General features: G+C 60.6%; 1 protein-coding gene across 6 annotated transcripts in view; it reads left to right on the top strand.

Annotated features, from left to right (window-relative positions):
- Positions 1-24,443, top strand: part of CELSR2 (cadherin EGF LAG seven-pass G-type receptor 2) — a 31,123-nt gene that overhangs the window by 5,738 nt on the left and 942 nt on the right. For 2 of the 6 annotated variants that reach the window (XM_064398894.1, XM_064398890.1), the window contains exons 2-34: positions 116-763; positions 1,317-1,539; positions 2,093-2,208; positions 2,617-2,705; positions 3,359-3,516; positions 3,941-4,104; positions 5,007-5,132; positions 5,573-5,739; positions 6,383-6,568; positions 6,679-6,792; positions 8,171-8,345; positions 8,992-9,133; positions 9,585-9,705; positions 9,905-10,088; positions 10,911-11,012; positions 11,739-11,833; positions 11,912-12,121; positions 12,759-12,942; positions 13,983-14,126; positions 14,683-14,920; positions 15,285-15,470; positions 16,537-16,663; positions 17,678-17,878; positions 18,352-18,526; positions 19,484-19,596; positions 19,668-19,744; positions 20,613-20,739; positions 21,238-21,354; positions 21,437-21,567; positions 22,060-22,148; positions 22,239-22,382; positions 22,936-23,142; positions 23,214-23,442. In XM_064398894.1, the coding sequence (XP_064254964.1) occupies positions 116-763; positions 1,317-1,539; positions 2,093-2,208; positions 2,617-2,705; positions 3,359-3,516; positions 3,941-4,104; positions 5,007-5,132; positions 5,573-5,739; positions 6,383-6,568; positions 6,679-6,792; positions 8,171-8,345; positions 8,992-9,133; positions 9,585-9,705; positions 9,905-10,088; positions 10,911-11,012; positions 11,739-11,833; positions 11,912-12,121; positions 12,759-12,942; positions 13,983-14,126; positions 14,683-14,920; positions 15,285-15,470; positions 16,537-16,663; positions 17,678-17,878; positions 18,352-18,526; positions 19,484-19,596; positions 19,668-19,744; positions 20,613-20,739; positions 21,238-21,354; positions 21,437-21,567; positions 22,060-22,148; positions 22,239-22,382; positions 22,936-23,142; positions 23,214-23,442 (5,509 nt within the window). Of the gene's footprint in view, positions 1-115; positions 764-1,316; positions 1,540-2,092; positions 2,209-2,616; positions 2,706-3,358; positions 3,517-3,940; positions 4,105-5,006; positions 5,133-5,572; positions 5,740-6,382; positions 6,569-6,678; positions 6,793-8,170; positions 8,346-8,991; positions 9,134-9,584; positions 9,706-9,904; positions 10,089-10,910; positions 11,013-11,738; positions 11,834-11,911; positions 12,122-12,758; positions 12,943-13,982; positions 14,127-14,682; positions 14,921-15,284; positions 15,471-16,536; positions 16,664-17,677; positions 17,879-18,351; positions 18,527-19,483; positions 19,597-19,667; positions 19,745-20,612; positions 20,740-21,237; positions 21,355-21,433; positions 21,568-22,059; positions 22,149-22,238; positions 22,436-22,935; positions 23,143-23,213; positions 23,443-24,443 lie in introns of those variants that run through there. The other 4 variants (XM_064398891.1, XM_064398889.1, XM_064398892.1 and 1 more) reach the window with 3 other exon arrangements.

Below are 24,443 nucleotides of genomic sequence, written 5' to 3'. Positions count from 1 at the left end.
AGCAGCTGATTCTGTTGGTTGTGCCGTATCTAGCACTATTCCCATCCCACCACCCTTTCCCAGAATTGTCCGTTGCTCTCACTGACCCCCTCCTGTGTCCTCCCTTTGTCCCCAGATGGCGTTTACAGTGCAACAGCGCAGTGCACGCTGCGGGTGACGGTGATCACAGATGAGATGCTCAGCAACAGCATCACCCTGCGTTTGGCCGACATGTCCCAGGAACGCTTCTTGTCCCCCCTACTCAGCCGCTTCCTGGAGGGGGTGGCTGCTGTCCTGGCCACCCCCCGCCACCGCGTCATCCTCTTCAACATCCAGACGGACACAGACGTGGGGCCGGCCCGGATCCTCAATGTCAGCCTCTCGGCACTGCTGCCGGCGGCGGTGCCGGGCTCATCGCGGTTCTTCTCGTCGGAGGAGCTGCAGGAGCGGCTGTACCTTAACCGATCGCTCCTGGCGGCTACCACGGCCCAGCGAGTCCTGCCCTTTGATGACAACGTGTGTCTGCGCGAGCCCTGCGAGAACTACATGCGCTGCGTCTCTGTCCTGCAGTTCGACAGCTCCGCGCCCTTCCTCGCCTCCGACACCATCCTTTTTCGCCCCATCCACCCTGTCACGGGCCTGCGCTGCCGCTGCCCGCCTGGCTTCACCGGCGACTACTGCGAGACCGAGATCGACCTCTGCTACTCCAGCCCCTGCGGCAACAACGGGCGGTGCCGGAGCCGTGAGGGTGGATACACCTGCGAGTGCCACGAAGACTTCACTGGTTAGAGTCACTGGCCGGCCCTTCCTCGTAGTGTCCATCCTCATCTTTCCTCATCCAGCTCCTCTTCCTCCCTCCGCCGGTAGACTGGTGGCACTGGCGCTATACCCCCTACCCCTGCTCTGGGACTCCAGCTCAGGGGATCTCCTGGTGGGGGGTGCCAGCCAGGTGGGGGAGGGCATGTGAGAGGAGGGGGTGTCTTTGGGTTTCCATGGTAATGGGAGGTGGTTGCCATGGTGATAAAGCTGGGGATAAAGATACTGGGGGATGGGGAGGGAGAAGGGATCCCCAACCTCCCATTTAGGGTGCTTGGTGTCACATTAGGATGCTTGGTGTCACACAGTGAGTGCCTGGGGGAAGAACTTGAGGGTTACTGGCGGGTGGGGAGGAGAGAGGACACCCCTCCCCCATTTTTGGGATGCTGGTGCTGTTGGGGTATCACACAGGGGAGCCCTGCAAGCTGAGCACCTGAGGGGGACCACTCTGGGTTTAATGGGGATGTGTGGAGGGAAGATGGGACTCCTTACCCTAGTTTTGGGGTTTGGATATCACACAGGGGAGCACTGTGAGCTGAGTGCCCGGGGGGGCCGCTGCACCCCGGGGGTCTGCCAGAATGGGGGCACCTGCCTGAACCTGCTGGTGGGGGGATTCCGGTGTCAGTGTCCCCCTGGGCACTATGAGAAGCCCTTCTGCACCATGAGCACCCGCAGCTTCCCCCCACACTCCTTCCTCACCTTTCGTGGCCTCCGCCAGCGCTTCCACTTCACCCTCAGCCTCACGTGAGCCTGGGGGAATTTGGGGAGATGGGGGGTGATGTGTGCCCCTGTGGGTGTCACGTGGAGTGTGGGGTAAATGGTGATGTTTGTCCCGTTGGCGTGAGATGAGGTGATGGGTGTCTTGTGGGCACTGGGCGGGTGGGTGCCCTCATTGGCATCATTTGGGATGTGGGATGGTGGGTGTCACAAGGGCATCAGATGGTGTGGGGATGCCCCATTAGCATCATGTGGGATGGGTGGTGATTAGTGCCCCACTGGCATCATATCGGCTGTGGGGTGATTGGGTGTGGGGTGATGGGCACCCTGAGGGCACAGGGTGGGGGCAAAGGGTGTGGGTGACCCCTTGGCATGGGAGGCAGTGGGGTGGGGATGCCTTGTGGGGTCAGGGCTGACACATACGAGCATCTCACAGTGGGTACATGGGGTTGGGGTCAGGGGGTTGGGCATGAGGCGTGTGCCTCAAGGGCACGGCAGGGTCAGGGGGTGTTGGGGAGTGCCAGGGAGGCATGGTGGGATTGGGGGGTATTGGGGCACCGCTGGCACTTTTGTCCTCCAGGTTTGCCACACAGGAGCGGGATGGGCTCTTGCTGTATAACGGGCGCTTCAATGAGCGGCATGACTTCGTGGCACTGGAGATTGTGGACGAGCAGCTGCAGCTCACCTTCTCAGCAGGTACGTGCTGCCCCTGCCATACCCTGGCCCCGTACCCTCACACCCTTGTGGGCACTGTATCCTTCACTGCATCCCTCACTTCATCCCGGAGATCCCATCCTTGCACTGCCTGGCACTGCATCTTGGGCATCATATTCCTGGCACTGCATCTCTCATTGCATTCCTCACTGCATTCCTCACTGCATCCCTGGCCTGCCATTCTTGGTGCTGCCCAACACTGCAACCCCAACATCCCGTCCCTGACACTGCATTCCTGGCACTACATTCTGGACATTCCCTTGCTAGCACTGCAACCCCTGCATCATGTCCCCAACACTGCATCCCTGGCACTGCATCGTGGGCATCCCATTCCTGGCACTGCCACCCCTTCTTGCCTCTGGCTGTGTTGCCCTGACACTGTGTCCACAGGTGAGACCACCACCACGGTGTCACCCTTTGTGCCAGGAGGAGTCAGCGATGGGCAGTGGCACCGGGTGCAGCTGCACTACTACAACAAGGTGGGGGAATGGGAGTCATGGGGGGGCACAGTGGGTGGGGAGTGTTTGGGGCAGACAGAGAAAAGGAAGATGGAGGGGAAGGGTGGGGGAATGGAGAGATGGGGGGATCGGGCAGGGGATTTGCGGCACCTAAAGGACCCCTAAGGGATGTGCCCACCCATGGGGGTCCCAAGGGATGGGAGATGGGAAATGGAGGAAGAGAAAGGAGTGGAGGGAGGGCAAGAGGGTGTTGGAGGGATGAGGAGAGTAGAGAGGAGATTTGGGGAACTCCAAGGGACTGTCAAGAGATGCCCCTATCCATGAGGACCTCAAGGGACCCTCACTCACTTCCTCACCCATTGGCCCCCTGAGGAGCCCCATGTACTTTCCTCACCTGTGGGGACCCCTGAGGAATTGGAATGGGGGGATGGAGGAAGAGGAGATCAAAGGGATGGAAGCTTGGGGGGTTGAAGGGGACCATTGAGGGGTTTAAAGGGGGCTGAAGGGATGGAGGGGAGTGTTGGGGGATCTGAAGAGTGGGCAGCTGGTGGGCTGGAGGGACATGGGAGCCTGGTAAGGGTTGAGGCATCAGAGGGCAGTGGAAGGATGAGGAGTGGGACAGAGGCTTCAGGATGGGGGTCTTGGGCCACCCTGCCTAATATGGAGCCTCCCAGCCGGTTGTGGGGCGCTCAGGGGTCCCACAGGGCCCTTCAGAGCAGAAGGTGGCTGTGGTGACTGTGGACGACTGTGACACGGCCATGGCCCTGCGCTTCGGGCCCCGTCTCGGCAACTACTCCTGTGCTGCCCAGGGCACCCAGACTGGCAGCAAGAAGTGAGAGGGGCCTGGGGATCCCAGGGGTGGGGTCCCTTGGGGTACCCATAGAGGGGTCCCTATGAGTGTGGTACCTTTGGAGTCTTCTCTGGTGAAAGGTCCCTTGGGGGTCACAGATCCGTATGGATGGGGGAGTCACTGGAGGTCCCCATGGGGTTGGGGGGTTCTCTTGGCGTCCCCATGGCACTGGGGGAAGTGGGGAGTCCCTTGTGAGTCTGTTGAGTTCCCCATGGGGGAACACCCTTTGGGTGGTCCCTCAGGTCCCCATAGGTTTTGGGGTGAGTGAGTGTTCTTTGGGGTTCTCTTGTGACTCCCATGGGATGGGGGGTGGATGGGTGTCCCTTGAGACTCCCTCAGGGTCCCCATGGGTTGTGGGGTCCCTCGGGGGTTTCTTGAGTCCCTGAGGTGATGGTGGGCTCTGCAGGTCACTGGACCTGACGGGGCCACTGCTGCTGGGGGGGGTCCCAACGCTGCCCGAGAGTTTCCCGATCCGCAGCCGGCACTTTGTGGGGTGCATGCGGCACCTCCACATTGACCAGCGCCCCGTGGACATGGCAGCCTTTATTGCTAACAACGGCACCCTGCCTGGTGGGCTCCGGGATCGGGAGACTGGGGAAGGGCTGTGCTCCTTCGAGCACAGGGAGATGGGGTGTGGGGTAAAGGGGTACCTGAAAAGTGTGGCTGTGTCCCCTGAATGATGGGAGGGGGTTCCAGGGCTGGAGGGATGGATGAGGGTCCAGGGGGCATGGGGGATGTTGTGCTCCCTGGGTGTGGGATGGGGGGTTAGGGAGTGCAGGTGTGGGTTGAGGGGTACCAGGGTCATGGGGCTGTGCCTCCTAGGTGTGGGGAGGGGGTGCCAGAGTAATGGTGCTGGATGGGGGTCCAGGGAGACACAGGGCAGAGCTGTGGGGAGGGGGTGGGGGAGTGCCAGGGCTATGGGGCTGGAGAGAGGTCCAGGGAACGGGCTGGGGCTCCCCAGGGTGTGGGATGGGAAGTCAGGGGATGAAGGCTTGAGTTCAGGGTTGCGAGGGCCACAGGGTGTGGGTTATAGAGTAGGGGTTGCTGGGGCTTGAGGGCTAGCTGGGGGCCCAGGTCTGGGCACTGCTTGGGGGTTTCTTGGCAGTGCTTGTCCCATGGGTGTGGGGAGGGGGTGCAAGGCTCATGGGGCTGGATGGGGGTCCAGGGACACAGTGGTAGAGCATTCTGTGTCCTCTGGTTTTGGGGTGGTGGGTAAGGGGCTGCCAGGGCCATTGAGCTGGAGTGGGTGGCACAGACAAGGCTGTGTCCCCTGGGGGTGGGGAGGTGCCAGGACTGGGGTGCTGGATGGGCCTCTATCCCCTTAGGGGTGGGGTTGGGATGTGGGGTGGGGGCTCATGGGGTACTAGAACCATGGGGATGGATAAGGTTTCAAGGATGTGGGGGTGTCTGTGCCCCATGGGGCCAGGGGTCCCAAGTCATTTGTGGCATGTGACGCCCGTGCCCCCTCACAGGTTGTCCTCCCAAGAAGACCCTGTGTGACACCAACACATGCCACAACGGTGGCACCTGTGTGCATGAGTGGGGGGGATTCAGCTGCCGCTGCCCACTGGGCTTTGGGGGCAAAACCTGCCAGGAGGGTACTGGGGGGCCTGGGGGGACATTGTGGTGGGGCTGTGTGGCATGCATAGGGCTTGTTGTGGGTCTGTGGGGGGGCATGGGGAGGGTCTCTGGGTGGGTGCGAGGGGTGTGGGAAGGGGGTGAGAGGCATCTCTGCTTTTGTTTGGGGGTCTGTGGAATTGTTGTGGGTTCATGAGGGGGTATGGGGGATCTGTGGGAGGGTGTGTTGGCATCTGTGGGATGTGCATGGGTTCCCCAGGTGGGTGCTGGGGATCTGAGATTGGGTATGTGAGAGGCTGCATGGGTTGTGAGGGGTCCTGGGTGGGGTGCAGGAAGTCCATGGGCAGGTGTGGGTGGTCTGTATGGGGGGGCACATGGCTGTGTCGTGGCATGGGGGTCCTTGGGGTGGGCTTGTGGGGGGTCAGTGTGTTGCCTCCCATCCCACGTGCATGCCCCACAGAAATGGCAGGCCCACAACGGTTCGTGGGCAGCAGCCGCGTGGCGTGGAACGGGCTGGCACTGCCCCTCTCCCTGCCCTGGCCAGTCCGCATCATGTTCCGCACCCGGCACCCCCGTGGGGTTCTGCTGCGAGCAGGGGCTGGAGGTCGCCTAACCCTCATCCTGCAGGTGGGCACGGGGGAAGCATGGGGGTTGCACCAGGGAGTCAAATAGGGGAGTTTTCCTGAGGAAGGTGCCGGGGAGGAGAGGTGGTTGCCATGGGGTGTTATTGATTTGGGTGGGGGTCATTGCCGCAAGAGGTTTTGGTGTCATTGGCATGAGAGTTATAGCTTTGGGGGGAGGTCATTGTCCTGGGAGAGTGTTAACTTGAGCGGGAGTATAGGGGGGTTGGCACTGGAGCAGTGCCAGGGGTTATTGCTCTGAGGATGGGGGTGTTATTGGCATTGGGAGTTGTTGGCACAGGGTTTATTATCCTGGGGGGAGTTGTTGCCCTGGGGGAGTCATTGGAATAGGAGGTATTTCTGGGGGGTTATATATGGCCATGGTGAGGTAGTGGCGTGGGGGGTTGGAATAGGGCAGTTACTCTTTGCCAGGGGAGTATTGCCCTGGAGGGGGTCTGTTGGCATTGGTGGTATTGCTATGCTGGGGGTGTATTGCTGGCGGGGGGGGAACAGTGCAAGGGGGTGCCACTCCTTGAGGGGGCATTACCTGAGGGGTTGTCTTATTGTCCATGGGGAAATTGTATTTCCCAGTGGGCAGTGCCTGGTGCCCACCAAGTTTTTGGGGTCCTTGACATGTCTACCCCTCACAGCTGAGCGAGGGGCAGGTGGAGGCTGGTGCCTGGCAAGGGGGGGCCCATTTGGCCACCCTGCGTCTGCCCCAGGCCAAAGTCAATGACGGTGCCTGGCACCACGTGGAGCTGGAGCTGCGGGGGGGCCCTGGCCGCAACCCCTCTGCCACCCTTCTCCTCCTCACCCTCGACTATGGCCGCCACCAGGTATGGGGAGAGTGAGGCACAGGGGGACATCCACTCTGATGATCCCCACATGCCACCATGGCACCCCCTGTGGCACCCCAAGGCACTCATGGAGTCCCTGTGCCCCCCAGGCGGTGGGTGATGTCCCTGGAGAGCTGCAGGGATTGCGGCTGCGCACGCTGAGCCTCGGGGGGCTGCTGGGGGACAGTGGCACCGTGGAGGAGGGGTTCCAGGGGTGCCTGCAGGTACGGAAGTGCGGGCACGTGGGGAGCATGGGGTGGTGGGGGTAGGGGAGGGGGGTGGGCTTGGGGATGTGGAAAAGGGGATAGGGACATGGCCACAATGGGAGGGCGGCACAGCGACATGGACACAGGGACATAGCATGGGGAAATGGGCACAGGGATGTGGGCACAGATGCTGGTGATGTGGCACAGGGTGAAGACAGGACACAACGAAGCAGGGCCTTGCCTTGCTGGTGAGGACATGGGTATGATGAAGGGGTTCACAGGCACATTGGGACATATACACAGGGGTTGGGGACATGGGCACAATGGGAAGGAGCACAAGGACAGGGGCACAGGGCTTGGGGACATGGGGTTTGGGAATGTGACACAGAGAAGTGGGTGCATGGGCAGGATGGTGCGAGGCACAGGGATGTGTCATAGGGTTTGGGGATGTGAAGTGGGGCATAGCACAGGACATGGGGACATGGGCAGGATGGAGAAGGGCACAGGGATGTGGGTACAGGGAGATGACACAGGACAAGGAGACATCGGCTGTGTGGGCAGAAGGACATTGGGGATGCACTGGGTACTCATGGGCATAGTGACATGGGGCACAGGGTCATTGCCCCAAGGCCTGGGCAGGATGGGGACATGGCTGTGGGGACACGGGTGTGATTGGGGAGGTCATGGGTTGTACAGGGGGTACTGGCTTGTGTTTGGGCCACTGAAGCACCCAGAGCAGTGCTTCAGTGGAGAGGGGGACTGGAGTGACATAGTGGGTCCTGGAGTGGGGTTCAGTGTGTCATGTGTTGTGGGGACAGACTGAACAGGGTGACACCAAAGGGTGACACAAAAGGTCCTGGGTGGTAGCAGGGGCCATTGAGACTGGGCATGGCACTGGGGCAGGAGGGGTCAGGGTGGCTGTGGCGTCACTGGGGTCACTGTCAGGTGATCCCGCACAGGGAAGTTGGGTTGGGGTGAGGGGGTGTCCCAGGTCAATGGGAGGTCACTGCAGGTGACACAGCAGTGTCACCAGGTGGTGCTGAGGTACGATGACAGGTGACACAATGCAGGGGATTCAGGGTGGCACAGTGGGTCCAGTGCCATGGTGGGGGAAACTGAGGAGGGGATGACAGTGCAGGGTGGTCCAGGTTGTCCTGGGATGTCCTGTGTTGTGGCAGGGGACACTGAGGTAGGAATGACGGGGGGCAGGGGATTTTAGGGTGACATGGTGGGTTGTGTGTGGTGGTGAGATCACACTGATGGTGATGTGTAGGGAGTTCTCGGGGGGTCTCTGGGGAATGGTGAGGGAAACTGAGGCATGGAGTGGAGTGTGTTGGGAGGTCCAGGGTTGCTTGGGGGGGGGTCTTAATGAGGACACTGATGAGTGACCCTGCAGGGCCTGCGTGTTGGGGACCCTGTGGTGACTGCGGGTGCCCTGAGCCTGGCACAGGCGGTGCAGGTGAATGTGGAGGGGGGCTGTGCCCTGCCTGATCCCTGCGACTCGGGGCCCTGCCCCCCCCACAGCTACTGCAGTGACGATTGGGACAGTTTCTCATGCCGCTGCCACCCCGGTGAGCAGGGATCCCCCAGGCCCCTGAAACTCCTTCAACACACCCCAGACTTCCCCCAATAGCCCTGCAACAAACACCCCTGTGACAACCCACTCTGCCCCCCCCAGTGAATGGGGACATCCTGAGACCTCTGAGACCCCCCCAGCAGTCCCCTAACACTCCCTGACACCCTCCCGACATGGCTTGATACCCCCAGGATGCTGACACCCCTGTGACACCCCTCATTTCTATACCTTTGAATGGAGACCCCCTGACATCCCCTGACACTCCGTGGGACACTGACACCACTGAAACACCCCTGTGACATCCCCTACTGCTACCCTGGTGACCAGAGACCCCCTGGAACCCCTGACAAGTCCCAACACCCCCTGAGACACTGCCATCCCTGTGACACCCCCCGCTGCCACTCGCATGAGTGCAAACCCCCCGGCACCTCCTGACAGCCCTGAGACACTGCCATCCCCAGCACTGCACCCTGTGACATATTGCCCCAAAACCACTACCGTTTCTGGGCACCACCACTCCACCCCTGTCCCCAAGGCACTGCCATCCTTATTACTGTCACTCCTGGGCACTGCCCCTCACCCCCATCCCTGGCCCCTGTCAGTGTCCCGTGTTGTTGTCTCCAACCCTGTCCTGTGCCCAGGGTACTTCGGTGACAGCTGTGTCAGTGCCTGTGCCCTGGACCCCTGCGAGCCTCCGGGCACCTGTACCCGCCACCCAGGCACGACCTCTGGCTATGCCTGTCATTGTCCCCCGGGCACCTTCGGGGCTCTCTGCCAGCACCGGTTGGTGACACTGTGGGGCACACGTGTGTTCTGGGGGGGGCACAGAGCACCCAGGGGAGCGGGGGCATGGCGAAGGACACCGAGGGCAGGGGGTGGGATGAGAGGAGGGTGGGCATATGGGGCAGGGTGGGTGTGCAAAGGGTGTAATGCAGATGCAAGAGCTGTGGTGGGTGTGCAAATGGCAGGGGGAGCATGGAAAGGGAATGGCTGTGCAAGAGCTGTGGTGAGTATGCAGGGGTCACTGTGGATGAAAGGTGATACTGTGGGTGTAGAAGTGGCACAGTAGGGGTGCAAGGGGCACTGTGGGGGTACAAATGGCACTGTGAAGGTACGAGTGGCCATGTGGGTATGCAGGGGACAGTGGGGGTGTACAAGGGGCCATGTGAGTTTACAAGTGGCATTGTGGGAGTATTCTGGCATGGTGCCCAAGTGCCAGCTCCATTGTCCCCAGGGAGGCGCAGCCTTGCCCACGGGGGTGGTGGGGACACCCCACGTGTGGCCCCTGCAGCTGCGATGTCACCCACGGCTTTGACCCAGACTGCAACAAGACCACGGGCGAGTGTCGCTGCAAGGTGGGACCTGCCAGCCCTTGTCACCTCCCCTGCCAACCCCTGCCATCCTCCTGTCACCCCTCTGTTTCTCCCTGCCACCCCACTGTCACCCTGTCACGCCCTCTCATGCTCCCAACAACCTCCCAGCACCTCTCTGTCACCCTCTGTCAGCCCCCTGTCACTCCATCCCCACACCTGTATTGACCCTGTGTCCCCCCAGGACAACCACTACCGCCCACCAGGAGGGGACACGTGCCACCCCTGTGAGTGTTACCCCACTGGGTCACTGTCGCGCCGCTGCGATGCCCACACTGGACAGTGCCCTTGCAAAGCTGGTGTCATCGGTCGTCACTGTGACCGCTGTGACAACCCCTTTGCTGAGGTGACAGCCAGCGGCTGCGAAGGTGGGGGACTGTCAACTATTGTCACCCTGTGCCACCCTGAGTGCCTACTGTCACCCTGCTGTCACCCTCCATTACTCTCTGTGACCTTGTGTCACCCTGTGTCACTTTGTGTCACCCTGTGTCATCTTGTGTCATCCTGTGTCACCCTGAGTGCCAGTGACCAGGTATTACTGTCACTCTGCTATCACCCTGCTGACACCATTGTCACATTGTGTCACCTTGTGTCACCCCACTGTTACTCTGTGTCACACTGGTGTCACCCTGCTGTCATCCTGTGTCACCCTACACCACCACCAACCTGTGCCATCCTGGTGTTCCCCTGCTCTGCCACAGCTGTCATCCTGGGTGTCAGCTAGTGGCATTGTCACCCTGTGTCACCCTGTGTCACCCTACTCTGCCCTGTTGCAACGCTGTGTCGCCCTGTGTTACTGTGAGTGCCACTGGCTGGCTGCCACTGTCACCCTGCTGTCACCTTGTGCTGCCTTCATCACCGCCTTGTCACTTTGTGTCACCTGCTGTCACCATGCTGTAACCCTGGCTGCTGGCAACTCAGTTCCACCAACACCTTGGTTGTTGGTGTAATCCCATTGACACCTTGTGTTGCCCCATTGTCACCCTGTGACACACTGCTGTCACATTGCTATCACCCTGTGCCACTATGTCACCCTACTTTTACCCTGTGTTATCCTTTTGTCATCCTGCTCTGCCACTGCTGTTGCCATGCTGTTAGTCTGTGTCACCCTGGGTTCCAGTGACCAGGTGCCACTGCCACCCTACTGTCACCCTGTGTTCCCCCTTTTGATGCCCTGTTGTGTCTTGCAGTGAACTATGACAGCTGTCCTCGTGCCATTGAAGCCAGCATCTGGTGGCCCCGCACACGGTTTGGGCTGCCAGCTGCAGCCCCATGCCCCAAGGGCTCTGTGGGTACGTGGGTACATGGGGACAGGACAGGGGTGGCACTGGGCACACTGCCAGAATGGGGCTGGGGGTGGCACAGTGGTGACATCACTGTGATGGGGCTTAGAGGTGTTGACACTATGGTGGCATTGCTTGGGTGATACGGGGAGGTGACACTATGATTACACTGGTAGGGAGAGAGGACACCATGGTGTCACTTCAGGGTGGTGATATGGTGGTAGCACTGCTAGGATGGGATGTTGACACCAGTGGGACAAGTCTGGGGTGTATCATAGTGGTGGCACCAGTTGGATGGAGCTGGGGTGGGGTGGCACCATGGGGCATCACTGGGACAGGGCAGGGGGATGCTACTGTAGTGGCATTATTGGGTTAGTACAGGGAAGTGACACTGGGGTGACACTGCTAGGATGGGTTAGGGGTGGTGACACCTTGGTGAACCTACCAAGATGGAGTGGGGGTGACACAAGTGTAGACTTGTTGAGATGAGGCTGTGGTGTCACTGCAGAGAGTGTGACACTGTCATGGTGGTGTCACTGGGGGGTGGTACAGGAGTGTGACACTGTGGTGGCACAGCTGGAACAGGGCATGGCACCACTGATACAAGTCTGGGGGCACCACTCTGGCATCACTGCAGGGTGGAACACGAGTGTGACACTGGCAGCACTGCTGGCATGCTGTGAGGTGAGGCTGCCCCATTTTCCCCATGATGCACTCAGTGTCCCCATCCCACAGGCACGGCACTGCGCCACTGTGACGAGCACAAGGGCTGGCTGCCCCCCAACCTCTTCAACTGCAGCGCGCTGGCCTTTGCTGCCCTTCGCCCTTGGGTGAGCCAGGGGAACACCAGCAGCAGCCATGCGACAGTGCCACTGGGGCTCCCCTGACTCTGTGTGTCCCCCCCCAAGGCGGAGCAGCTGGTGGGCAATGAGTCACGGTGGGATGCAGGGCAGTCGCAGCGCGTGGCGCTGGCACTGCGTAAAGCAATGCGTGAGGCACGCGAGTACTTCGGCAGTGACGTGCACCTGGCATACCGCCTGGCAGGGGCTCTGCTGCGCCATGAGAGCCGCCAGCGCGGCTTCCGCCTCGCTGCCACCCAGGACGTGCATTTCACTGAGGTGGGCATGAGATCACGGGGATGGGGACGTGCCCGGAGGGAGAATGGGCAAAGCGGAAAAGAGGTTGGGATGATGAGCACTCCCATGGGGGGGATGTGGGTGCATGAGCCCAGACACCAGGGTGATGGGCACTTTCTTCAGGAGGGATATTGGGGCAGGAGAGCAGATACCTGGGTGACAGGTGTTGTGGAGGGTGGTTGAGGGAGAAGGAAAAGAGGTTGGAGTTAGAGGGACCCCTTATGGAGAGGGCCATATTTGGGCAGAAGGTCAAACACTGGGGTGATGGGCATCTGCATGGGGAGGGGGGAGGTGTTGGTGCAGGAACCTGGCTGCCAGGGTGGATGGCACCCACCTGGGAAGGGTTTTGATGAGGGACCCCATGCACCAGGGTCATGGACACGTACCTAGAAAGGAATGTTGGTGTAGGAAGTTTGATGCCAGGGTGGTGGCACCCCTGAGCAGCAGGTGTTGGTGTGGCTCAGGGTGCACCCTCAACTTTGTGGGGGTTCAGCACCCCCATTCCCCACTGCTGGTGCCAGGGTGCCCCAGCATAGAGTCTTGCAGGGGAGATTAGGGACTCCCTCCCCAGACCCTAAAGTGCCAGCTCCCAGTGCCACTACCTCTGCCTTGCCCCCAGAACCTGCTGCGGGTGGGCAGTGCGCTGCTGGACGTGGGGAACAAGCGTCACTGGGAGCTGATCCAGCAGACAGAGGGTGGCACAGCCCAGCTGCTGCAGCACTTTGAGGAGTATGCACGAGCCCTGGCACGGAATATGCCCCAGACTTACCTCAGCCCCTTCACCATTGTCACCCCTAACATCGGTCAGTGGGGACATGTGTGGCCAGAGGGCTGTGATGGGAGGTATCTGCCTGGGAACACAGGCATGCTGGGAACATGTGGGTGCCTGGGGACACATGTGCCCTTGGTATGGTGCTGGGCACATGGGCATGCATGTGCCTGGGGGATGTACGTGCTGGGGACATGGACATGTGTGTGCTCAGGAAGTGTGTGTGTGTTGGGGACATGGACCCGTGCCTGGGAACACAGACATGTATATACCTGGAGTATGTGTGCACAAGGACACGTGTGTGCACAAGGGCATGTGAGCTGGGAGCATGCATGCATGTCTGATGGGTACCTGGGAACATGTGCTGGGGTCACGCACATTTGTATGGCTGGGAAACGTGTCCTGGGGAACATGGGTGTGCCTAGAGGCATGTGTGTGTCCCTGGGGACATGGGCTGTGGTCTGTGTGCCCTGGGTTCAGTGGGTGCTGGGTACAGAGGGTGCTGTGTTCTGTGTGTCCCCGGGTTGGTGGATGCTGGGGTCTGTGAGTACTGCGGTCCATGTTCCCGAGGGTTGGTGGCTGCTAGTGTCTGTGGGTGTATGGATTCATTACTGTGGAGTCATTGGATGTCAGGGTCAGTGGGTGCTGGGCTCAGTGGCTTCTGGAGTCTGTGTGCCACAGGATTGGTGGGTGGTGGGATCTATGGTCCTGGGGTCTGTGTGCCAGGCTCCATAGTTCTGGGGCTCGTGGGTGCCAGGGTTGGTGAGTGCTGGGGTCGGTGTGCCCCAGGGTCAGTGCATGCTGGAGTTGGTTTGTGTTTGGCTTGGTGTGCCCTGGGATTAGTGGATGCAGTGGTTGGTGTGTCCTGGGGTCAGTGGGTGTCAAGGTCTGTGTTCCCCAGGGTCAGTGGCTGCCAGGATTGGTGGGTGCTGGTATTGGTGTGTACTGGGCTTGGTGCACACTGGGATCAGTGAATGCTGGGGTTGGTATGCCCTGGGGTTGGTGGGTGCTGGGGTCTGTATGCCTCAGGATTGGTGGGTGCCATGCCGGGCCGTGAGTGATGTGGTGCCACAGTGGTGTCGGTGGTGCACCTGGACAAGAGCAGCTTCGCGGGTGCCCGCCTGCCACGGTATGAGGCGCTGCGGGGGGAGAAACTCCCAGATCTAGAGACGACCGTCATCCTGCCTGACAGCATCTTCCGGCCCCCCGAGGACCGGCGTGAGTCTGGGGCATAGGGGGGACAGGGAGCAGGGTTGGGGACCCACTGGCATCCATGGGGCTGGCAGAGCTTGGGGGACCCCCCATTTGGCCATGGGGACATGGCATAGCTGGGGACCCTTGCTGGGGGCTGGCAGGGATGGGGGAACCCCAGAATGCCCATGGGCTGACAGGGTTGGGAATCCCAGTGCCACCATGGGGAGTCCAGTGTGGCCATATGGCTGGCAGGTTTGGGACCCCAGGATGGTACTAGCATGGCTGGGGAACCTGGTCAGGATGCAAAGACCAGGGACCCCAGGATGGCATCAGAGATCCTGGTGTGGCCATGGCGGGGGGGGCAGGGCTAGAGACACAAATGCGACCATGGGATCCTCATTGTGGTCATAGAGCTGACAGGGGTGGGGCTCTGTTGTGGACATGGGGATCCCTGGAGCTGGAAGTGTTGGGGGAACCTTGTTGTGGTCATGGGACTGGCAGGGATGGGGACTCCAGGGTGGCCATAGAGACCCCAATGAGGTCTCAGAGCATCATGCTGCCCCCTGCCCATGGCCCCCAGGCCCCTCAACCGGGCATGGGCAGGCACCACAGGGCACAGGTGAGGAGGAGGAGGAGGAGGAAGATGAAGCAGATGAAGAGGAGAAAGTGGAGGAGGAGGAGGCAGGGATGACTGTGGTGACCCGGCACAAGCGCCACCCATCCCTGGGTGAGGGCCAGGCCATCGTCAGCGTCATCATCTACCGTACCCTGGCCGGTCTCCTGCCCCAGCACTTCGACACCGACAAGCGCAGCCTCCGGTGCCACTGGGGATGGGGGCTTGGGAGGTTGGGGGTGGCATGTGGGGGTGTCAGGGCAAAACCGAGCATCTGGGAGGGTACAGAAAGATGGGGCCAGGGGTGTCTGGAGGGTTCCCGGGGGAGGGCTGGTAAAGGGGACACATGGGGTGCCCAAGGCTGGGAGGCACAGAGAATGCCTGAGAATGGGGGGCAGAGGGCTGGGGAGGTGGCTCAAGGGATGTCCAAGGATGGTGCACATGGGGTGCCCAAAAAAGAGGGCACAGGGGAGAACTTCACAGTGTCTGTGTGGTGCCAGGGCACTCTGTGGCACCAAGGTGGGTTTTGGGGCACCCTGAGTGGGCTCCCTGACACTGGTGTCCCCCAGGGTGCCCAAGCGCCCTGTCATCAACACACCAGTGGTGAGCATCAGCGTGCACACGGGGGGCACGGATGGCGTGGGGGGCATGGGGACCCCCCGGGTGCTGGCCAAACCTGTCACTCTCCAGTTCCGGCTGTTGGAGACCCAGGAGCGCTCCAAGCCCATCTGCGTCTTCTGGAACCACTCTCTGTGGTAAGGGCAGGACAGGGGACACCCCAGGGGTGAAAGGAGCACCCTGGGGGCACTGGGACATCCCAGCAGAGGAACATGGGATTGGGCATGGGAACACCTTAGGGAAGGTGGGTGCACTCCAGAGGGACAAGGGGTCTTCCCAGGGAGACAGGAGACCTGGGGATAAAGACACCCAGGGGAACAGGGGATATCCTAGGGAACACCCTGGAGAGATGAGGACATCTTGGGGAGTCAGGGACAACATGGGGGGACACAGACATGCTGAGGTAACAGGGGACATGGTACACACCAGGGGAACAGGAAACACCGTGGGGGCAGAGGGGCCATGGAAATGGGGACACCCCAGGGAGATGGGGACACCTCGGAGGGGACAGCGGACATGGAATGGGGACACCCTAAGGAGATGGGGACACTCTGTGGGTACAGGGAGCAGGGGGATGGGGACATCCCATGGAGACAGGGGACATAACAGGGATAGGGACACCTTAAGGGGACAGGGAATATGGGGACAAGGCAGGATGGATGCCCCAGTAACCCTGCGGGTCATGGGTGAGTAACACGGGAATAGGACATGAGGGGGCAACTCTAACCCTGGTGGGTGTCAGATAGGATCAGGATGTGTCCCCAAATGGAGGGGTGTACCTGTGTGAGTGTCCCTGGTGGGTGAGTGTCCCCAGGTGGCAGCAGTTGTCTCTGCTGGATGGATGGATGTTCCAGTGGGTGGGTGTGTGTTGTCTGTGGATGTACTGGTGGGTGTGAGTCCCTGTGGGAGGGTGACGCCAGCAGGTGTCCCCAGTGCGTGTGTCCCTGGTGGGTTTAAAAGGGTGGAGCTACACAATGTGGGTGGGGTTTTGAGGGGCACAGTTGAAGTGCTGTGAATGCTGGTGGGTGTCCAAGTGTGTGACCCCTTGGATGGATGTCCCGGGTCGGGCGCGTGTCCCTCGGCATGAGTGGATGTTCCCGGTGGGTGTCCCTGGTGGGTGTCCCCAGTGTGTGTGTATGTGTTTGTCCTCGGTGGGTGTCCTGGCGAGTTTCGCAGCTTATGTGACCTTTTGGTGCTGTGCAGGGCGGGCAGTGTAGGCGGCTGGTCGGCACGAGGCTGCGAAGTCGCCTTCCGCAACCAGAGCCACGTCAGCTGCCAGTGCCACCATCTGACCAGCTTTGCCGTCCTCATGGATATCTCCCGCCGAGAGGTGGGGACATAGGGGGACGTGGAGGGGTGCCTGGGGACACAGAGTGACAGATGTGACACGGGGGACGTGGAGGGACACAGTGAGCTTGGGGGCATGGAATGACTCAGGGTGAGGGCTGTGGTGGGGACATGGGGGTGGATGGAGACACATGCAGAAAGAGGCACAGGGTGTCAGGTGGGACCAGGTACAGGGGTGGGGCTTTATGGACAGGGGCGGAGATTTTGATAAAAGGGGAGGGACAGGGATAGGAGGGGTGGGTGGCAGTGTGACTGCTCATGGAGGCCGAACTGAGAGAAGTGTTGGGTTTAAGTGGGGTGGCACTAAATCCAAGGGGTATGGCTAAATCCAATGGGTGGGGCTCCCTTGAGGCAAGCTAAGTAGGATGGGCCGGGCTGTGTCGGATCTGGCAGAGCTCCCCCAGGTGTGGGTCCAGTCAGCATGAGTGGAATTCCAGTGGGTGCAGCTGAGCAGGCTGGGCCAGTAGGTCTCCAAGGGGCAGAGCTTATGTGGGTGGAGTTACAGGAGGTGTGGCTGAGCGATGTAGGCGTGTTTTCAGAAGCTGTGGCTGGGAAATGTGGGCAGGATTTCCTGGGGTGGGGTTGAAAGCCGTGGGTGGGACATAAGGAGGTGTGGTCAGTGTTGTGGGTGCGGCTTCAGGGTGGTCGTAGCGTCGAGTGCAGTAGGTGGGGCAGAGCTAAGAGATGTGGTTGGGGTTTTGAGGGCTGGGGCTTAGTGGTACGGGGGAGGTTTAAAAGGGTGGTGCTACAAAATGTGGGTGGGGCTTGGAGGGGCATGGTTGGCGTGCTGTGACTAGGGCTTTGAAAGGGTAGGATTACCAGGGGCAGGGCTGAATAATGTAGGCAGGGCTTCCTATTGGGCTATGCATTGTGGGCAGGACTTCCCAGGCCCAGGGACTTGTTGCTTTGTAAGAAGGACCATGTATCTGTTGACGGGGATTCTGGGGGTGCATGCCACTGAACACATGCCTGACATATGCTGATCCTGGTGCTGCAGAACGGGGAGGTGCTGCCGCTGGCAGCACTCACCTACGGCTCACTGGGCGTGGGGCTGGCGGGGCTGGCGCTGGTGGTCCTGGCCCTGGGGACCCTGAGGCGGCTGCGCTCCAACCGCCACAGCATCCGCCGGCATGGCACAGCTGCACTGTTCCTTGCACAGCTTGTCTTCCTGCTTGGCATCAACCAGGCCGATGTCCCGGTGTGTGAGAAAAGGGGGCTGGGAAAGGAGGGAGGGAGTGGGGATCACTGGGAAGGGCTGGTTGGGCCAGGGGATCTGCTGCTTTTGAAGTGTTTAGGTTGGTGGGGCTGAAATGGGTGGGGCTAAGGAGTGGGCATGGCCATGGTGGGCTGGGCCTAAGGGGTGGCATCTAAAAGACATGAGGACTATAATGGGTGGGGTCTGTCAAAGGGGTGGTGATCTCAAGGAGTGGAGTCTGTATAAAGGGGTAGGGCTTGCAAAGCAGTGGCTCTGATAAACGATGTGAGGCGGCCTAAGGGGTTGGTTGTCAAGGGGGTGGGGCCCATCAAAGGGGTGAGGCCTATAAAGGGAATGGGACCGTTTAGAGGAGTGTGACTTCAACAGGGGAATCCTGTCTCAAAGAGGAGGTGGGGGATATGAGCATATGGTTGGGTGGGTGGGGCTGTGGGCTGGCACTGATGGGGCGGGTGCAGCTGGCGTGCACGGTGGTGGCCATACTGCTGCAGTTCCTGTACCTGAGTGCGGTAGGCTGGGCACTGCTGGAGGCGCTGCACCTCTACCGGCGCCGTAGTGAACCCCGTCATGTCGACCGTGGTCCCATGCGCTTCTACCATGTACTGGGCTGGGGACTGCCTGCCTTCATCACTGGTGAGCCCTGCTGTGAAACCCTGCTCCCATTCTGACCCTATGCCCTGGACCACCAGCTGCCCACCTCCACCTGGGTCAACACCTTCTGGTGGCTACACACCCCCTTCTAGGTATGGCCCTGCTGCCTCAATCTCTCTCCCGCAATCAATTTGATGCATGATGTATTTCCATGTGTAACCCTACCCCCAGAATATAAGCCCACCCCCAAATGCATCTTTACCAGCATAGTCACACCCCTGGATATAACCTTGCCTCCAGCAGGATAGTCATGCCCAATCCAAAACAGCCCCACTCTTAGAGTTTAGCTCCACCCTTAACCACCATAGCCCCACCCTGGTACATAGGCAGAGTCATAGCTATGTCCTCGTCTATCAGACCCAGTTCCCAAGATTTTAGACAGGCTCCTGTGTCCATAATCCTACCCTCATTCATCATAGCTCTGCCCCCAAACTTTCAGGCACACCCCCGGGGTCATAGCCCCCTCCCAAAGAATATAACATTTTATCCCTACAGCAGGAGTTTAGCCCCACTCTCATCTATCATATCTCCACTCCAAGAGCATCTTTCCCAACCTCTTCAATATGCTCCCAGGGCCATAGCCCTTCTCCATCAATCATAGTCAGATACTCCCCCGGGATCTTAGCCCCGCCCTCATCAGCATAACCCCACTCCAAGAGACTGGACCTGTACGAACCTCTTAGACAAGCCTCCCGTGCCATATCCCTGCTCTCATCAACACTGCCACAGAGCTTAGACAAACCTCATTTGCATAGCGCTGTCTCTACCCAGCGTAGCCACACCCCCAACAGCAGCACCTTGTCTCCAGCCCTGTGGCTTCCACGAGCCCCGTCCTGCCATGGCTTCACGCTGTTTAGCCCCACTCCTCCCACCTTAGCCCCGTCTCCTCTTATAGCCTCGCCCAGTGAGTTGGCCCCGCTCCTGATCTCTCCTTTGCAGGGCTTGCGGTGGGGCTGGACCCCGAGGGCTACGGGAACCCCGACTTCTGTTGGCTGGCCCTGCATGACAGCCTGGTGTGGAGCCTGGCTGGGCCCTGCGCTGCCGCCCTTGCTGTGCGTACAGGGCTGGGGGCTGGGGAGGGCATGGGACCCCCTGTCACCCTGCTCACTCCCTGCACCCGCAGGTCGGCATCTTCTTCCTGGTGCTGGCAGCCAGGGCCACGTGTGCCACCACCCAGGGCTTCCAGAAAAAGGGCTCAGCGTGAGTCACGCAGGCGGGGTCAGCCGCGGGGGTGGGCAGAGGACACGGTGGGGATGGGTTTGCTCAAGGTGGGCGTGGGAGGTTGGGGCACCCATAACGGGCACAGAGGGTTGGAGCACGCATAGAGGCTAGGGTGCACTGGGGGCTAAGGGGCACGTGTGGGGAGTTGGCCTTTTGGGGAACCTGCAGAGGGCAGGGAGGCAGAGGATGGACTGGGGCATCCATGGGGGGCAGGAGGGCACTGGGGACTGGGCTGCCTATGAGGAGTAGGAGGGGACAGGAGGAGCTGGGGCATCTATAAGGGCAGATGGGTGCAGGGCAGCCGTAGGGAGGCAAAGGGGCATGGGGAGTGGGGGGGGGTACAGGGGGCTAGAGCCAGTGGGTGGTATGGGAGCATGGGAGGTTGGGGCAGCTGTGGAGGGCAGGAGGGCACAGGAAGGACTAGGACACCCATGGTGGGTGGGGGGTTATAGGGGTCTGGGGCATCCATTGAGGGCAGGTAGTCAGGGGAGTTTGGGGCAGCTGTGGAAGACAGGGGGGCATCAAGGGCAGAGGCCCTCATGGGGGGCTGAGGGGGTCAGGGGAGACTGGGGCATCTAGGGGGCAGGGGGGCACAGAGCACCCTTGGTGAGCCAGAAGGGCATGGGGGAAAGGGGCACAGGGGGCTGGGGTTAGGCTGGGCCCACAGGGACCAGGGGAGCTCAGGGGGCTGGAGCACCTATGGATGGCAGAGTGGGCTAGGTGGGGGTTGGTGCATCTGGAGGGGGAGGGGGCCATGAGGGGCTGGGGCAGCTCTGGGTGGCAGAATTAGAGGGCTGTGACATGAGCTGTCATTGTGGTGACACTGCGGTGCCATTGGGGTGCTCAGGTCTGGGGTGCGCACAGCTGCAGTCCTGCTGGCCATGCCCAGCCTGGCCTGGCTTCTGGCCCTGCTCTCAGTCAACAGTGACACGTTGCTCTGTCACTACCTGTTCGCCGCCTCCAACTGCCTCCAGGTCAGTGGGAACCACCTGAGACTCCACCTGTGGGACCTCCAGAGCCACCGCCCCTGGGACCCCCAAAGAGTCCAGAACCCCAAAACCTCCGCCCTTGGGATCCCCAGTGACCATGACCCCTGGGACTCCCAGAGCCCCCCGAACCTCACATCCTTGGGACTTCCAGAGTCCCACACCTATTTGTAGGGCACCCAGTGGGCACAGAGGGGTGCTTTGCCATATCCAGGGCACTAATGGGAGGTATCTGCTGTGTATGGGGGCACCTCAACCACTCCATGGTGCCCATGGAGGGCAACCAGTACGTATGGAGGTCCCTCATCCTTTCTGAGATATCAGTGGGGGGCATCTAGTGGGTGTGGGGGGATGCTCATTCTCTTTGAGGTGCCAATGGGATGCACCCAATCTGGATGGTAACCCATTGACCAGTCCAGGGTGCTGCTGGTATCCTCCCAGGCTGTACACACCCTTCCTTGTCCCCCCTGCCATCTCTCTGCCCAGGGTCCCCTCATCTTCCTGTCCTGTGTGGTGCTGAGCAAGGAGGTGCGAAGGAGCCTCCGCCTGAGCTGCGCCCGCTGCCACCACCCGCCTCTGGCCACCAAGGCCACCCTCACCCCTGTGAGTGCTGGGCCACATGGGGGATGCCAGGAAATGAAGGGCAGCCTGTGTCATGGCTATGACATCCTTGTGCCCTTAGCAGGCCTATGGCAGGGACAGCACATACGTGGCAGGGCGACTGTACCCCTCCCCAGGCGGTGGGTCCTCGGGGTCCCTGCACAGCACTGCACGCTCGGGCAAGAGCCACCACAGCTACATCCCCTTTGTGCGACGGTACTGGGCACAGCAGGGGCCAGGGCATGGGTTTTTGTGGTGTCCTGTGCTGTTGTGGCACTGGGATGACAAGATGGGATGGTGGGGTAGCAGGGTGCTGGGGTAGTTGAGTGGTGGGTTGGTCGGGTGGCAGTATGGCATTGCGTGGCATGGGGGTATTGGGATGGCAGGATGATGGGTGGTGGGGTGACATGGTTCTGAGGGTGTTGGGGTGGCTGGGTGGTGGGGCGGTGGCATGGGTGCACAGCAGTACAGTGGCAGGGTGGCATGCACGTGGAGTGGTGAGGTGGCAGGGTAGTCACAGAGTGGAGGGTTGAGGGGGTGTCAGGGTGAAGAGGTGGCAGCGGTAGGTGTCAGGGTGATGGATATCAGGGTGGTGGGTGTTAGTGGGTGGATATTGTGTCAGTCAGTGGGTGACAGTCAGTGGGTGACAGTGGATGGTGGGTGTTTGGGAGTGGGGATCAGGTGTTGATGAGTATTGTGTCTCCACAGAGAGGATTCAGGTCTGGCAGGCAGCCCGGGGCCAGTACCACTGCCTGAGCCTGGGGGACTTTTCCTTGACGCCCAGGACCAGCCTGAGGGTATGGCCTTACCCAAAGGGCAAGTGCGCCCAGCCTCGGCCCAGAGGGCAGGAGGTGTCTCTGGGCACCCCCTGACCTGTGACTCCCCAGAGCACGACACAGACTCGGACAGTGACTTGTCCCTGGACGACCCAAGTGGATCCTACGGCTCCACACATTCCTCCGACAGCGAAGATGAGGCCCCCTGTGGCTGGGACCCCCTGCCCGGGGCTCCCTCAGGTCCCCCTGGCCCTGGTAACACCTCCAGGAGGCACCCCGTGGAGATGAGGGATCTTCAGCCTAGCAGGGTGCTGATTGGGAGCACCCAATGGGTTGGGGGAGGTCCCTTGCCTTGTCCAGGACACTGATGGGGGGCACCTGGTGGGTATAGGGGTCCCTTGTCCAGTGTGTAGTGGTGATAGAGCCATTGAATGGATTTGGGGGGTGGGCGGGGGTCCCTCATCTTGGCTGGGTCATGATGCAGGGGGCACACAGTGACAAAAGATCCCTTGTCCAGCATGGAGTTCTGATAGACACATAGTGGTATAGTGGGTATAAGGGAGAGGGTCCCTTGTCCAGTCTGGTGTGGTGATGGGAGACCCCTAAAAGGTTTGGGGGGGTTCCTCATGCAGAGTTACTGATTGGGGCACGCAGGGGAGAAAAATGGCATCTTGTCCAGTTTGGGGTTTGGATGGGACTGACGGGTTTGGGTGCATCCCTTACACTGACTATGTGTTGGTGGGGGCACCCAGTGAGGATGGAGGGGTTCCCTGGTCCTGCCTGTCCCAGCTTCCTTCCTTCCCCACAGGTGACTCCCCGGTGCCCCTGGGGTGCCCATACTGGCCAGGGGAGTTTGTGACAACAGCGAGCGAGAGTGAGGGACCAGGAGGTAGCGAGGGGCTGCAAGTGCAGCCAGCAGGGGGCCAGGGACATCCCTGGGGTGACCCCCCCCAGCCCAACGGCGAGGCACACCCCAGGGAACCCCTGCTGCTGCCCCTGCCCCACCCCCACAAAGGTACGGGCTGCCATGGCACAGGTAGCACTCCGTATCTGGCCTCCCCACCCATGGGTGATGCTCTCCTGCAGGGATACTGAAGAAGAAGTGCCTGCCCCCCATCAGTGAGCGGGGCAGTGCCCAGCGCCCTGGGCCGCCCCCACCGCCTCCCGTATGCACGGCTGCCTCCTCGGGCAGTGATGCAGGGGCCCCCCCTGTCCCCCGGCCTCGGCAGAGCCTCCAGGAGCAGCTCAGCGGCCTCACCCCCATTGCTATGAGCATCCGCACAGGCACTGCTGACGAGGACTCCTCTGGTTCCGAGTGAGTGCCCACCACATCTGAGGGGTGCTCGTTGGGAGTTATTTGAGTGCCAGCATGCCCTCTGGGCATCTGTTGGGTTTGATGGTGCCCTTGGGGTGCCAGGGTTCCTGTTGGGTGGACAAGCAGTCAAACACCACTTGTTAGGTACCCTTTGGGTGCTTGTCAGATGCAAGGATGGCTGGGTACCAGGGTGCCAAGGTTCCTGTTGCACTCTCATTTGGTGCCACAGTTTCTCTCAGGTGCCTATTGGGCACACATTGGGTCCAACACTGCTTGTTGGCTGCCCATCAGGTGCCACAGTACTGACTGGACACCCATTGGGTACAACATTACCTGTCGGGTATCCATCAGGTTCCAGGGTTCCCTTTGGGTGTCCACTGGGTGTCAGGGTACCCAACAGGTGCCCTTTGAATCCAGTGAATACTGGGTGCCAGGGTGCCCATCATGTGTAAGGGTGTTTGTTGGGTGTCCATAGGGTGCCAAGGTAACCAACAGGTGACCATTGAGTGCTAGGATTCCTCTGGGGTGCCCATGGGGTGCAAAGGTGGCTGTTGGGTGCCCACTAGATTCCTACTGGGTGCCCTTTGAGTGTTGGGTTACCCACTGAATACCTATTGGATGTCCATTGACTCACACACTCACTGGGTGTTCATCAGGAGTAACTGCACCCACTGGATGCCAATTGACTGTCCATGGGTGCCCATTGACCATTGGATGCCCATTGTGCATCCATTGACCATTATTCAGTGTCCACTGACTGTCCATTGGTGCCTCATGACCTCTGTGTGCACACTAGGTGCTCCTTGGGTCTAACAGCACCTGTTGGGAGTGTGTTAACTATTCATGAGTGTCCACTGACCACTGGGTGCCCCTTGGGTCTAACAGTGCCCATTGGGTGTTGGAGTGCATGTTGGGTGCCCGCTGACTGTCCAAAGGTGCCCATTGACCACTGGCTGCCCACTGGGTACCAGGGTGCCCACTGGAGCATTCATTGGGTGCTG

The sequence above is a fragment of the Passer domesticus genome, chromosome 25 (genome assembly GCF_036417665.1).
Source record: "Passer domesticus isolate bPasDom1 chromosome 25, bPasDom1.hap1, whole genome shotgun sequence".
NCBI lineage: Eukaryota > Metazoa > Chordata > Aves > Passeriformes > Passeridae > Passer > Passer domesticus.
This window is presented reverse-complemented; position numbering and strand designations above follow the sequence as displayed.